At 30.6% G+C, this 16,941-nt stretch overlaps 1 protein-coding gene across 1 annotated transcript in view; it reads left to right on the plus strand.

Moving 5' to 3' along the window:
• The window catches only part of LOC143071738 (elongator complex protein 1-like), a 42,996-nt gene that overhangs the window by 1,529 nt on the left and 24,526 nt on the right, over nucleotides 1-16,941 (plus strand). Inside the window, exons 2-8 of the mRNA XM_076246258.1 lie at nucleotides 1,351-1,543; nucleotides 9,625-9,777; nucleotides 10,799-10,880; nucleotides 11,536-11,616; nucleotides 14,190-14,275; nucleotides 15,968-16,067; nucleotides 16,818-16,908. Of these exons, the coding sequence (XP_076102373.1) occupies nucleotides 1,394-1,543; nucleotides 9,625-9,777; nucleotides 10,799-10,880; nucleotides 11,536-11,616; nucleotides 14,190-14,275; nucleotides 15,968-16,067; nucleotides 16,818-16,908 (743 nt within the window). The 5' untranslated portion in view covers nucleotides 1,351-1,393. The remainder of the gene's footprint in view (nucleotides 1-1,350; nucleotides 1,544-9,624; nucleotides 9,778-10,798; nucleotides 10,881-11,535; nucleotides 11,617-14,189; nucleotides 14,276-15,967; nucleotides 16,068-16,817; nucleotides 16,909-16,941) is intronic.

Below are 16,941 nucleotides of genomic sequence, written 5' to 3' on the forward strand. Positions count from 1 at the left end.
AATGTTATCTAGTATTAAATTCTGGGAACATTTAATCACTTCAGAGTGAAGTTTACTTTAGTTCACCAAACATATAATGCTACAAAAAAAGCAACCCATGGGTTAAAAGGTTAAATATTATTATTCAAAACTTAAGTTTATCACATTTGTCAAATGATAACCTTACTATTAAACCCCTTTTTGGTTTTATAAAACAAAGACTAATTGACCAGGGTTTTCAGGAACAACACAAATATTTCAGCATCTCCAAAATTAACATTTTTCTAGAGTGTTTACAAAATGAGTGAACGGGCAGTTTATGTTGATGATTTAAGACAAAGATCAGATCGATCATCATTGTGTAAATTAAGAGATAGTGCTCATAACCTTGCCATTGAAAGAGGAAGATATTTAAAAGTGCTCAGAGATCAAAGAATTTGAAAAAATTGAAAATGAACAGCACATGCTGCTACACTGCAGAGGTTACTCCAGTATTAGAGAGACTTTTGCATTAAAAATGTTGAAAATTACAGGAAAAAATATAACCATATTGTGTGATAAAAATAAAATATATCTTATACTTAATAATACATCTTATACTTAATAACACATCTTATACGGCACTAAAATTATCTTCCTCTTTCGTATGCAAGAAGTAATCTATTGCAATAGATTTTCATTATACCTTTAAATTTTTATTCACATATATATATAATTTAATTTTGGATGTAACACGTCTTCTGATTGGCTGACGTTATTTTGTTATGAGCCCATAGACATAATTTAGTCATGTGACCGTGACGTCATCAACGTTTTTTCATGGTTTTCTACGGTTTGAAATGGAATTTAGAATTAAATTATAAGAAATGACTGTAATATTTTTTCTGTCTATGTGAAATAACATAAAAAATGTGGTGCACACTGTTAAATAACCCGCTACATGCGTTATTCAGTGTGCACCAAATTTTTTTATGTTATTTCTTCATAGACAGAAAAAATATTACAGTCATTCCTTGAATAATTGTTTGTATTTTACTAACATGTATTGCAAATTGTTTATCTATATTGTCATTACCATTTATTTTAAATGCGTTTGTGCCAATAAAATATTGTCTATTGTCTTGTCTTGTCTTTGTTAGATATTAATCTAAACAAACGACAAACCACAAAAATTGGTATCCCATGAATAATAACGACTCCACAGTACAAGCTTGGTTAAGTAATCCAAAGTAATGGAGGCTAAAATATAAAGGACACTTTTTTTTTCTTTTTCTTTTTTTTTTTTTAAATCTAGCATCAGTACTGCCACTGGTGTATGAAACTTTTAAAGGGCTTAATTCTAGATATGACACAAATATTATTTTATTTCAGATAATAACCATATTTGATAGAAAACTAGTGATAACTATATAATATGAGGAACCTTGAACTTCTATACTCTGTACAGTTATCTCCCTTGAAAGACTTGGAACATATTCAGTGTAGTGCTGTTGATTATGATACAGGTGTTATATACTGTGCTTCATCCAAATGTATTGTGGGATTGAATCCTAAGGATGGTCAGGTTTGTTATAAAAATATTAACATTTTGTGCTGCAATGGCTAATTGTAAGCATACGTTCCAAAATAACTGATAACTGATATCTCCCAATAGTTTATATGGGAAAATATTTGAAAGATTTGCCTTCAAAATATTAACTTCAAGGGAAACTTCGTAAAAAAATCAAAAATTGATATTATGTCCATTCTGTATAAAAATGCTCAAATTCATAGATATTAAAGTTTTATTCTGCTAGATCATGTAGATAAGAGATCACCATCGATTTTAAATTAAGAGTTTCAATTCTCTGCATTTGGCATGTTTGGCCATTTTGTCATCTTCTCCGATAAGAAGCCACGATATGTCTATAAACCACAAAGAACCAAAACTACAATACCCTGATGTAGTCGTTATTGCGTGTTGATATCTTGTCAATCGTACGGTTGTTTTATCCGACTAACTAACTTGATATGGAAAATGTTCTTATTTTTTTTTAAATTCTATGGTCTGTTATTTTTAAACTTAATATTGGAATTAGTTAAAAAGTCAAAGTTCAAATCATAATTAAATGTTCCGTGAAAATTGTTTTCAAAAATCTAATTTGTTCATAATTCTTTTATGTAATAAACTTTATTCAAATAAATTTGGATCTTCCCTCATCTGATCACCAGCATGTCTAAAGGTATTACTGCCAAAGGTATTGTGAGGGGTGTGAGGTGACACATCCAACGACACACCCAGGTATTCAAGGATTTTCCTGTCAGGCTTGCAAGTTTATGCATTGTTTCACTTCTAAGGGTGTACACGGACGATAACTTATAACTTTCCATTTTGAACTATCAGGTGTATGATATACATCTCTGTCTTGCGTGTCCAAAAGTGATATAATATACTAGTCATTACCAAACTCATACGCTTGTTTATAAATAACATTTCTGATGTAAAGAATATTATTTATAAAAATATAAATCAGGGCTCACGCTACTTCAGAATTATAGGGAGAAGTGACTTCTCTTTTTGAAACTGATAGGGAGAAGTGGTGAGATTTGAAAGAGAAGTGCTCATTCGCGCGGTGCGATACAATGTTTGGATTTTACAATAGTATAAAGGGCCATATGTAAATAATGTTCTTTTTATATTGTTCAATTCATATCTGAGTAAAAAACTTACAATTAAAGTAACATTTGAAATTAAAAGTTGTTTAAGTTTTACTAAGGTTCTTGTGAGAAACTACCAACTAAATATCTAGCACTAAAAAAAAAAAAAATATTTTAAAAAATGTAAAGAAATTATAATATATCAATTACAATTTAATTAAAAATTATCTTGTGTCAGTGTGTATGACATTCAGTGTTTCTCATAAAAAAAATATAAAAGTTATTAAGCTGGGCCAGAATATATTGATATTAGTATAATAGTCTCAGAGTTAAGCAACTTTAATCAATAGTTTGAAACAATCCATAAAAAATATAGGGAATTATATACACCAATCAATTAGATGTTACCAAAAGTCTCTTAATGCGTGTGGAATGCGTAATTTTTCCCTTTGGGATCAATATTCTTCTGTCAGCTGTTCCATCCGTGCGTCCGTAGTAATTATTGTAAAAGTACGGATTTCGGTCATAGCTGGTCCGGTTCAGATCCGGAGTTTAGAAATCGGTCAATGGCGGACGAATGCAAGAAAATTTACAAAAATAAACGATGTTTAACAAGTTATTTGGAAAGGAACATGACGTTTTTAATGCAATAAATGGATTAAAAATTTACTGGAGGCAACTTTTATCACGTTTAAATGAAGTAACAAACTTATGTTGCCGCCGAATTTGAGGTTGATGTACGTTTTCGAGTAACAAGCACCGGAACTTGCAGAAATGCACGAAGTGATAAAAAGTTGTATTTTTATCAAATAACCTGCTACACACTACGAAGACAATGCTTCAACCTCTTTTCTAAAGATAATGAATCGTTTATGTCTGAATTTCTTTAATTATCAATAAAAAATTGATGTTTCATCAACTTGGTAAAAATTGAAAATGTCCGATGACGGAAGCGACTGAAAGCGACTATCGTCAAGAACAGGGCGACTTGTTTTCGCTTTTGGGGGTCGGGGAAAGCGAAGTGACGGTCGGGAAGGCGACTTCTTCGCCCAAGTCGCCTGGTAGCGTGAGCCCTGTAAATATGCAAAAAAAGATTTGATGAAATAAAAATCTATTTACATATTTTTTCCAAGTGTAAATTTGGGAAAATGTAATATATACTTGTTATCAATAGTGAAGGACAGATTGGAACATACCAGAAATATTGATTTAAAAAAAATGTGTCACAAAACGATACACATTTTATTTCCACAGTACAAGCAAGTGAAAATGTTTGTAGGAATGAAGCAAAAAGGTCAGAATATGAACATGTATTTTTAATACACTATCGATCATGTCAGTTTCATTTGTTTGTTTAAAGTATTTGTAGAAAAAAAAATCATAAAAATGTTCTATTGTATGATTTACTTTTATTACTAAAATTCGTATAAAAAAATCCACAGTCACATAAATCCTACAATCTAATTTTAAAAGTTGCATGGCTATCACTTATTTTTCGTTGGTTAATAGCTACTCCAAAAATCGTTGATGCGCTTTAAATCGCGTTATTAGATGGTTAATGAACAAGACTTAAATGAGATTAATTTCACTCCTGGCATGCAAAAAGTCTTAAACTACATCACATAAGTCAGGAAGTTTGAAGAAATCAAATTAATAATTCCCAATTTTCTTCTTTATTAGTTTCATATCAAAACAAAACTTGGTGAATATGTTATAGGGTAGTTTTTGTATTTAAAGTTTTTTATGTCATTTTTGAAAACATTTTATTTTGATTTTATTAAAAGGAAAATTGTAAAATTATTATGTCAGGTAAATTTTGTTCTGTCAGCATGTCACTAATTACTCAAGTCAAAAGTAATATAATTAACTTATCTTTTAATTAGCTTAATTAAATTGACACTATTCTTAGTTTTTACCTTTGGCAGTTTTGTAGTAAATTTTGATTACTCAAATTACATAAATTTATAGTTAGTAATACTCGTCATAATTTGAGCTTTTATTCGATGTGCTATATATTGGACCATCAACTTTTTTGAATTAATTGAAGTCATGATGTAGTCACAATGTAGTCATGATGTAGTTACCAGTGTAGTCTCGTCGGTGTTGTCCAGATAGGAGTGCTTCCAAAGCCAACCAGGCTCAGCTACTCAGGAGAAACGCTAACTCAAAAGACAGCTCAACACAACTGTAATCGTGCAACCAGACAACATCAACTTAGAATATTTGGAACATTTTGGACTTTAACTTTAAACTGTGAATTGGATTAGTGAAATTAGTGACTTTATTATTTGGAACATTTGGACTTTATTTGTTTGTAAATTGTTTTGGCATCATTATTACTATTTGGACCAGTTACTATATAAATCTGTTATAACTTGCTCCTTGCTTTATAGTTTTGCCTGCCATTGCTTAAGTCTTGCGAAAGACTGACCCCCTGTGCCTTGGGCTGTGCATGGTTGATAGTCCCCCTTAAACTCGACGTGCATTGGCTCTTGGTGACAGATTTGGTGGCGGGCCCGTTGGCAGCATTTCGATCCATTTAGCTTTGGCATGGCATTATTATTAGCAACAGCTTTCAAAATTACTTTTAAATTATCTACTTACAAAATTTGTGATGGAATTTCATAAATAAAATTCAACTGAAGGAACAGCAGAGAATGAGAATCAACTATTGAAGCTAAGTAACTTATTGAAATATTATTTATTATTCTATCTTTACAGTTATATTTTAATTTTCCAGTTTCGGCAAATATTGTGCAAGATTGAATCTAAATAGATTAAAAATAAAAATTAGTTTTAAATCTGTAAAAACCAATTGGTAGTATTCAAATGAATTTTTCTTCATAGTCTACCATTTACAGAAGTCTAATTATAATCTTGTTTAGTTTCAGTTATCAACTTTAAAAGTTGCTGTACCAAAGTTGGCAAACTATTTGAGAAGAAAGACAACTGCAGTGTGTGAACAAAATAGAACTACTACAGAGACTAAAGATAAGTAGCTTTTGAAATAATAATATTCATAATTATTCTCGAAATTAAATTGCTAGTTATCAAAGCAAAAAGTTTCTTCAAAGAAAAGTTGTGAATATATATAAATTATTGAGACTGCTAATAAATTTAAGACATTTTGTAGTTTTACACACATTTTATATAGCATATTGCCTTTTTATTCTGTGAATAGATTTTATCTAATATAGCCAAAATTCTTTTAGTAGTAATCATGGGAAAGAGAAGAATTAAGAATATATGGTGCCATAGAAGATCAAAATGTGCAAGCCTTCCCACCTTTACAGCAGAGAATCATTTGTAAAAGAAGAACACACTGGACACAGAATCAGCATCACATCTTTAGAAATAGCAACGACAGTTATGGCAGAAAGCTTTCAACACCGGGTTCAAAGATCGATGTCTACTCCATACAGTTGTCAGAAAAGGCCAAGAAAATTAACTTGTCATTCAATTGCCGCTTTCCAAGGAACCATCGTGACAGATACTGAAGTCCTGCATGCATGACCACTTGAAGAATGTCATGTTCTTGATCGGACGTTTGCTGCCATTCTATTAACGTACCTCTGGATTATCAGTTTACTTGATAGTAAATAAACCAGTAGATTCAAACTTGTAGAGTGTATTAGCTGAAAAATGTACCTTCAAATCAAGACCACTTCTTCTGAAGTCACAGCAACCAACCGTCATGACAATAGTGAGAATAAAAAGGAACAGCATGAACAGTGGTGAAATACCATAGCTAAAGAGTGTTTGTAATCTGAACTTATTTTTATGCTGATAATGATTTGTTTTAAAGACTCCTAGATTTAGTGTATTATGAATATTTTTTGAGTGTTAATGTAGTAATCAGAATGATTATTGTTGATTCTTTAAAAAGAAAACAAAGTGTTGTGTAATTGAAATGATGTCAATTTTTATCACAAGATATATATAAATATATATTTTTACTTCCAACTAATATAGTAAATATTGTGAATGTCTTGAATGTATATGCTTAATATAAATAGCAATGTTTTTTTTTATCAATGTTTGTATGATTTCTTTTTGTGATTCTTTAGCTTGTGAATGTACTGGCAAATCAAATGGTGTATAGCTGGATTGACCACTCAGTTTTACACCATGCACTTGTATAAGACTTGGTCATCTTGTGCAAGTTGCACCCAGTATATTTGTGTGGGAGGATGAGTGTCTGTGTTTTATCTTCTTTTAAAATATGTAATGTTCTATGTGTTATTCTGTTTTATGTAATCACAATGACTTATTATCATGATCATCAACTTAGTTAATGTTCAGATTTTATATTGTATTTTTTTTTTAAATCAACTGCATTCTTTGTGATAATCTTTTGTTTTTTAATGTTTGAGGACAAACATATTTGAGCGGAGGGAAATATGTTATAGGGTAGTTTTTGTATTTAAAGTTTTTTATGTCATTTTTGAAAACATTTTATTTTGATTTTATTAAAAGGAAAATTGTAAAATTATTATGTCAGGTAAATTTTGTTCTGTCAGCATGTCACTAATTACTCAAGTCAAAAGTAATATAATTAACTTATCTTTTAATTAGCTTAATTAAATTGACACTATTCTTAGTTTTTACCTTTGGCAGTTTTGTAGTAAATTTTGATTACTCAAATTACATAAATTTATAGTTAGTAATACTCGTCATAATTTGAGCTTTTATTCGATGTGCTATATATTGGACCATCAACTTTTTTGAATTAATTGAAGTCATGATGTAGTCACAATGTAGTCATGATGTAGTTACCAGTGTAGTCTCGTCGGTGTTGTCCAGATAGGAGTGCTTCCAAAGCCAACCAGGCTCAGCTACTCAGGAGAAACGCTAACTCAAAAGACAGCTCAACACAACTGTAATCGTGCAACCAGACAACATCAACTTAGAATATTTGGAACATTTTGGACTTTAACTTTAAACTGTGAATTGGATTAGTGAAATTAGTGACTTTATTATTTGGAACATTTGGACTTTATTTGTTTGTAAATTGTTTTGGCATCATTATTACTATTTGGACCAGTTACTATATAAATCTGTTATAACTTGCTCCTTGCTTTATAGTTTTGCCTGCCATTGCTTAAGTCTTGCGAAAGACTGACCCCCTGTGCCTTGGGCTGTGCATGGTTGATAGTCCCCCTTAAACTCGACGTGCATTGGCTCTTGGTGACAGATTTGTTTTGTATTTAAAGTTTTTTATGTCATTTTTTGAAAACATTTTATTTTGATTTTATTAAAAGGAAAATTGTAAAATTATTATGTCAGGTAAATTTTGTTCTGTCAGCATGTCACTAATTACTCAAGTCAAAAGTAATATAATTAACTTATCTTTTAATTAGCTTAATTAAATTGACACTATTCTTAGTTTTTACCTTTGGCAGTTTTGTAGTAAATTTTGATTACTCAAATTACATAAATTTATAGTTAGTAATACTCGTCATAATTTGAGCTTTTATTCGATGTGCTATATATTGGACCATCAACTTTTTTAAATTAATTGAAGTCACGATGTAGTCACAATGTAGTCATGATGTAGTTACCAGTGTAGTCTCGTCGGTGTGATCCAGATAGGAGTGCTTCAAAAGCCAACCAGGCTCAGCTACTCAGGAGAAACCGTACTCAAAAGACAGCTCAACATAACTGTACCTATTCATCAGACAACATCAACTTGGAATATTACGAACATTTTGGACTTAACTTTAACTGTGAATTGGATTAGTGAAATTAGTGACTTTATTAATTGGAACATTTGGACTTTATTTGTTTGTAAATTGTTTTGGCATCATTATTAGTATTTGGACCTGTTACTATATAAAACTGTTACAACTTGCTGCTTGCTTTATAGTTTTGCCTGCCATTGCTTAAGTCTTGTGAAAGACTGACCCACTGTGCCTTGGGCTGTGCATGTTCGATAGTCCCCCTTAAACTCGACGTGCATTGGCTCTTGGTGACAAATATAATTTTTATGGTATTATGAACATAATAAGATGAAAAGTGAAAAATCGTGAATTATCCCTTTAAGCTTTCCTGACATAGCTTTCCTTTGTTAAAGTGAAGAAGCAAAATTCATTGTAAGAAATTTTGAGAGTTTATAACGTCTCAAATATAGGATTTCCTTTTTAATCTAATTGAAAATTTAGTATTTTTTTTATACATTGATGTCAAACAACCTATTTTTTTTCTGGAGAGAAAAATTGTACAATGTATTCATAGTATTTATCACATTAAATAACTTTTAGTGTAGGACAATAAGACCTGCTTATATAAAGAGCTGCTTGACTTCTGAAGTTAAATGCAGGCTATTTTAGCTTAAGTGCTAATTGAGTCAGACAGCAGTCAAAACATGTCAAAACAAAAACCCACTCAAGTTTTTATTGATTTTGTTCAAAATGTATTATGGTGCCTGAATATACAATTTGTTTCCTTTTCCTGTTCTGTTACATCTGTATTTCAATAAATAATTTGATTGAAATGCACTAAAAATTAACAATTAAAGGGAGCTAACTCCAGAAACTACTATCATTCTAACCAAAAGTTGTCTAGAGATTTCCTCAATTACCAGACACGTAGAAATGAAACACCATTTTTAACTCAGGATGAGGTTTACATCAAAATAGGATGGTGAGTTTGGTTTATTTTAATCTGCAATGTTTTCAAAACTTCTAAATTGCCTGATTCTTACAAAGGCTAACACTTCAGTAATGAATATGAAAAGGAAGAGCATAACTAAACATTTTGTCATATACAATTGAAGATTTCTATTAAAACACCAGTATTCAGAAACAGGATGCTGTAAACTGCGCATTCCAGATTTAGTCCTCAACTTTCACCAGAAATTAAGTATGTAAAGATTATGTACAGTATTAACACAATTTGGCCATAGTCTATATATTGTACTGCTTATATATCAAGATATATGTTGTTTTCAGCTTTTTAATATCAGTTATATTGTAACTATGCATAATATGATGGTTAATCTAATTTCAGATCACAGGAGTTGTTTCCCTTTTAACAGATGATTATATGCCAACAGATGGCAGTGGCAAGGTTGTAGGGATCCAATGTATACCAGATCAACAGTCAGTATGTGTAGCTATAGATAATGGTAATCTTTTGGTGTGGAATGTCTTAGTTGGAGATGTGAGTAATTTTAGTTTAAAATCATTGTTATTTACATAGACATAGACATGGTTAAACAATGGGGGGAAATAATACTGTAAAAATATAAGTGAACCAACACCTGGAGTGGTGATTGTGTAGTAGGGTAAAAACGAATGGATACCGCTAGGTATTCACAGTCATCTTGAAATAAATTATATTTCGACAATAAAGACAACAACGGGGAAATAAAAAGAAAGGAAAATACCACTACGATTATTGGTGAAAATCATTTTATACTCTTGTTAATTAAGAAATCTGTGTGTGCATTTATTATTGCGATTGTAGAACAATGGACAAACATTTGATATTAATTATTACAATTTTAGGAAATGTTGCACATGTACACAATGCTATCAAAATCAGTATTTTTGCTGAAATCTAGCCTATCCTAGGGTAGCAGAATCTGAAAAAAAGTTTATTATGAAATATTTTCCTCCATAGGTAAAAATCTAAAAGGTAGGAGGACCTCTTGATGAAATTACCAACTTCTGATGTTAAACTCCTGGAATTCTAATTTAGTCTTTCCAAACTATCAAGTGATCCTTTTTAATGTTTGACATTACGTCAATTAAAGAAAAATCTCACCTTAATTGCAGTTATGTCCTTGGAATGTTCTCTATATAAAAAAGAACATATTTAAATCACCAAACCCCTTGATTAAAATCAATTTGGACTCGTTCAATTTTCATAAAAATGTTGACAAAATATTGAATTTAACCTATATTGCAAATATAAAAATTTCAATAAACTTGAACCACAGACATGTACTTCATCTGACGTTTATATCCAATGAAAAATTTCATTGGATACATAGCAGTTTGACAAAAACTTATTTTGATCATTGAGAAGCAGAATATTACCTTAACAATAGAATGTGGTTAAAACGTAAAGCTGATTTGTACCGAGTTATCACCCTGTAGTGTTGTGTACCACCTTAACTGAATTAATCTGTCACACGTATGCTATTTAAAGTGTTTTAAGAAGTTTTTATGTTTTGTAGTTAGAATGTGTTGGTAATGTTGAAAGTGGATTTACCTCAATGTGTTGGAGTCCTGACCTAGAGTTACTGGTATTAACTACAGGTAATTATGTTAACTGAATTTGATATGAGCTTCAGATATTTGTCTCTATTATATAACTTCCATATGAAATCAAACTAGAATGATATATTTATGCCATTAGAGTCAGACATATAGCTGGATCCATTACTGTCAGTCCCTGAATCCCAAACTTGAGGTTGCCAACTGCAATTTAAAATATCCTGTTACATCTGAATAAAATTCTACTCTTTTTTTCCACACACAATACACATTTATTGACAACAATTCATAGTGTAATCCTAGTGCATTTAATCTTTATCCTATTGGTAATTGCAGAAACAACTAACCAATGCAGGCCACAACCTTATGTTTGAGTTTCAGGAACTGACAGTAATGGAGCCTGTTTTATATCCGACTCTAACGGCAATATGTGATATATTGTTTATTCCAGCAGATCATAAATTGAATCTGATATAATTTTTCTTATCACAAGTAAAAATTCATTTAAAAGAAAGAATGTGAGATGACATTTATCTCATGATGAGTGAAAAGTTTGTTGATTGTTGAACAGTAGTTATTGTAAAGACTGTATGAATCGATCAGGTAACTTATAAAGAATTAACAGGTATAAATATGTAATTTTTGCTAGTAAATTTAAAAGTATGGATAGTTGTAATGTGTATAATTTTGTTTGTAGGACAAGACACCTTGATAATGATGACCAGAGAGTTTGATCCTGTGACCGAGAAATCACTACATCCTGAACAATTTGGATCAGGTAAAAATTATACATTTGGATCAGGGTATAAACTATACAATTGGATCAGGTCATAAACTATAATTAAGATCAGGTGATGAACTATACATTTGAATCAGGTAATAAACTATACATTTAAATCAGGTAATAAACTATACATTTGGATCAGGTAAAAAAAAACTATACATTAGGATCAGGTAATAAACTATACACTTGGATCAAGTAAAAAAAACTATACATTTGGATCAGGTGTAAACTATACATTTGGATCAGGTAATAAACTTTACATTTGGATCAGGATATAAACTATACATTTAGATAAGGATATAAACTATACATTTAGAGGTTATAAACTATACATTTGAATCCGGTAATAAACTTTACATTTGGATCAGGTAATAGGGTGCTATAAACAGTTTCGTATAAAAAACTAGGGGTTATTCCCCAACTAAAAATAGACATGGAGGGAAGTCCCTTTTTATCAACATAATTGGTGAAAAAGTATCATGTTTTTTGTATTTGGTTGTAAAGATATGTTAATTAACTTCAATTAAAGCAGGTTGAATGATTAAAATAATTTAAAAAATTAGATAAAATATACATGTTTTGAGGGGAGACAACACTGTAAACAGTCTGTTTTTTTGGCAGTGAAAATTGAAAACTTATTTGCAGCCACTGTAGCTCTTTTCAGAGCAGGCGAACGTACCCTGAAGCAAGAATTTCTTGAAAGACCAGGTAAAAATCTATGAAATTCATACAATTTTGATTATGAAAAATGTGCAGGTATCATGTCTTCAGGGGTGTGCACATGACCTGATTTCAGGTTTTTTAAGCTTAAATTAGGCAATGTTTTTCCCAGTTTCTCTGGATAAAACTTTTTTATACTATTAAAAGTACACTTTTTTTTATTCCATTATAAACTAAAGAACATTCTGATTCCAGTGATATCTAGTTTTATACAAGTATCTTTATTAATCAGTCCACCACTAAGGGTCACTTATACATGGTCCCTCAAAATATGACGTCATAGAAAAAAACTGTTGATTGCACCCATAAACAATATATTTGGATCAGGTAAAAACTGTACATTTGGATCAGGTTAAAAAACTATACATTTGGATCAGTAAAAAAACTGTACATTTGGATCAATTAATTTACTATACATTGGAACCAGGTAATAAACTATACATTTTGGTAAGATAATAAAAGATACATTAGAATCAAGTTATAAACTATACATTTGAATCAGGTTATACACTTTACATGTGAGTCAAGTAATAAACTATTCATTGGAACCAGGTGATAAACTTTACATTTGGATCAGGTAATAAACTATACATTTGGATCAGGTATATACTTTACATTTGAATCAGGTAATACACTTTACAGTTGAGTCAAGTAATAAACTAAACATTTGGATCAGGTAGTAAACTATACATTTGTATCAAGTTATAAACTATACATTTGAATCGTGTTATAAACTAAACATTTGAATCATGTTATAAACTATACATTTGAATCAGATAATAAACTATACATTTGGATTGGGTAGTTAACTATATTTGGATCAAGTTATAAACTATACATTTGAATGTTATAAACTATACATTTGAATCATGTTATAAACTATACATTTGAATGTTATAAACTATACATTTGAATCAGATAATAAACTATACATTTGGATCAGGTAGTTAACTACATTTGGATCGGGTTATAAACTATACATTTGGATCAGGTAGTTAACTACATTTGGATCGGGTTATAAACTATACATTTGGATCAGGTAGTTAACTACATTTGGATCGGGTTATAAACTATACATTTGGATCAGGTAGTTAACTACATTTGGATCGGGTTATAAACTATACATTTGGATCGGGTAGTTAACTACATTTGGATCGGGTTATAAACTATACATTTGGATTGGGTAGTTAACTACATATGGATCAGGTTATTAACTATACATTTGGATCAGGTAGTTAACTACATTTGGATCGGGTTATAAACTATACATTTGGATCAGGTAGTTAACTACATTTGAATCGGGTTATAAACTATACATTTGGATCAGGTAGTTAACTACATTTGGATTGGGTTATAAATTATACATTTGGATCAGGTAGTTAACTACATTTGGATCGGGTTATAAACTATACATTTGGATTGGGTAGTTAACTACATATGGATCAGGTTATTAACTATACATTTGGATCAGGTAGTGAACTACATTTGGATCAGGTTATTAACTATACATTTGGATCAGGTAGTGAACTACATTTGGATCAGGTTATTAAGTATACATTTGATTCATTTGTTATCAGCTGCAATTCTGATTATTCTGTCAAATACATATCAAATAATTTCAGATGGTAAGACTTTTGATATAAATATTACAAGTACTTTTGTGAAGAGGGAATGAGGTGAATTTTTCAATGAATTAATTTAACAAATAATAGACAATTACCTGTATCAGATAATCAGTTATTACTTAACCATAATCACATGTTGCATCATTTATTACTTTTGTATTATATGATAAATATCAAGCACAAATCCACTGTTGTTGTCATAATCAAATATTTCTGTTTTAGCGGAGTTTGTCACAGTTGGTTGGGGTAAGAAGGAAACACAGTTCCATGGGTCTGTAGGGAAACAGGCAGCTACAATTAAACCTGAGGTGAGTACAACAGCCTGCTACAGTCAAATTTTAAGGCTGTAAATAAAGAACAGCCACCAGTCACACATGAAATCAGTAAAAACAGACTTACATTCAAACCTAAGAAAATTATGTTTATACTGAGAAATTAAGGTAAAATTCGAGTCTTGTATCAGAAGATAAAAATAATATAGAAACATAGAATAGTTTTGAAAAGTAAGAATTATGATACTACCATTATTTGGGTGCTGGAATTGCAGAATCCTTTCAAAATTATTTTATTTGAAAATTGAATAAGAGAATATTCTATTGACATTACCATTTCTGTATGAAGAACATCTCACCTTGTTAACTCTTGATCATTTAAGAAAAATCTGGTGTTAAGCCAGAAAGCAAATGTTTAAGTAAAAATTCACAATATAAATTATGTTATCTGATATAAATGTCGAAAGGGTGTTTATATTAGATGTATTAAACTAATTTTTATACAACCGCAAAACATTCTGCAGTCGTATATTGGTATCACGCCGTCGTCAGCGTCGTCCAAAGAAGTTTCCTGACAATAACTTATGTTTAAATGCATGGATCTCTCTGACATTGTCCTACAAGGTTCTATATAATGAAGGGAAGGCTTGGTGTCAGTTTGGGGTTAATATCCCTGAACACTTAGGAATAAGTGGCCAAAAAAGGGCCAAAAATAAGCATTTTTCTAGTTTACAAACAATAACTTGTGTTTAAGTGTATGGATCGATCTGAAATAATCTTACTACAAAAGAAAGGCTGGAATTGAGTTTTGGGGTTCTTGCTCCAAGGGGGGTTTCAATAAGTGAGGGGTTATAAAAGGGGCCCAAATAAGCATTTTTGTAGTTTTCAGTCAATAACTTGTGTTTAAGTGTATAAATCTCTGAAATTATACCACAAGTTTCAATACTACAAAGGGATGGTTAAAGGGGTAATGGATCAAATCATTAAGCAATTGAGGGCAAAAATTAATATTTAAAGAATACTGTTATATATATGTTTGATTACTTGATTACCTCCCTTACACTGCTTGAAAATTATGATTAAGGAAGTGATAATTGTCTTGAGATGTGTAGCTGAAAATTTATTTTTAGAAGTTACTGTTCATTGCTGTTAATTAATATTTATTTTAACCATGACTGTAAGTCATTCTATATTTTAATACTTAATGATGTATTTAAATGAGTAGTTATTGTTTCCAAATTAAAACTTAATTAGAAATTTGAATTGAGATTATTTTTGGAATAAGGGATTGGGGGAGGTGAAAAAAATGGGGAGGGGTAGGGGTTAAATTTTTCTCATTTCAGATTTCAAAAATTAAAAAGAATTTTTCTTCAAATATTTTTTTTAGGGTATTTATATTCAACAGTATAGTGTATTGCTCAAAAGCAAAAACATATAATTTTTAAGTTCATTAGACCACATAAGAAACCTTTGCTGTGTCAACTATTTAATCACAATCCAAATTCAGAGCTGTATCAATCTTGAATGTTGTGTCCATACTTGCCCCAACTGTTCAGGGTTCGACCTCTGCGGTCGTATAAAGCTGTGCCCTGCAGAGCATCTGGTTTAAATTCAAGTGACCAAAAAATGTTCTTTATCATTCTGTCTACTTCTAAAACTGATTAGAAACTTTGATAGACTTCCCATTATAATGTATGATTATATTAAAATGTTTGTATCTGTTTACAGGATGAGAAACCAGCATTACCTTGGGATGACAGAAAACCTCGTATAAGTTGGCGTGGCGATGGACAATTCTTTGTTGTTAGTACAATATCACCTATATCAGGTAATTAATAAATTTTTTTAGTAAGAGCTGTATCATCAATTAAAATTATAAAATGTACCTCAAATTGTATCTAAACATGAACAGAAACTACTTCTTGGTGCAATATTATTTCAAAAGTTTAAAAAAAAAATATTTATAAAGTAAAAATCACCTAAATTTCAAATCATATATGTAAAAATATGGAGATGTAGTCTGAATATCAGTGATACAGCAATCTAGTATAGACTAGATGTCAAAAAATTGACCAAATATGGATTGAAGTACACCTTCAGCAATGAGCAAAGTTAATCATACAATAAAATCCTGCAACATCCATTTTCCATTAGGATGACCACTAACTTGAACACCAAAATATAAGATTGCACTCAATTTGGAATACAGGATCAATAAGCAGTCACTACTACAGAAAATTAGATTAGGTAATCACAGCTTTTGGTTGTATTATTGTTCAATGTATGTACCATAAACTTTTAATCTTGTACAAATAAGGAGATGTGGTATGAGACAGCTTTCCACCAAAGTTCAAATGAAGTGGATTTAAACAATTGTAGACAACCATATGACCTTTACAATGAGAGGATAACCCATAACATATAGTCAGCTACATAAGGCCTTGACATAAAAAATATGAAACAATTCAATTGAGAAAACTATCTGCATAATTTATGACAAAAGAATTCAGCAAAACACATCCTTACATCTGCATGTACCATCTAAAATACATCATCAATGCAACATTAATATCATCAGGAGCCAGAAAGTTACGTGTTTGGAGTAGAGAATGTGAACATGATTCTACCAGTGAAAATATTGATGGTGTAGAACATGCCCTTTGTTGGAAGTAAGTTAATCATAATTACATTTATTGGTGTAA

Source organism: Mytilus galloprovincialis, chromosome 4 (genome assembly GCF_965363235.1).
Source record: "Mytilus galloprovincialis chromosome 4, xbMytGall1.hap1.1, whole genome shotgun sequence".
Classification (NCBI taxonomy): Eukaryota; Metazoa; Mollusca; class Bivalvia; order Mytilida; family Mytilidae; genus Mytilus; species Mytilus galloprovincialis.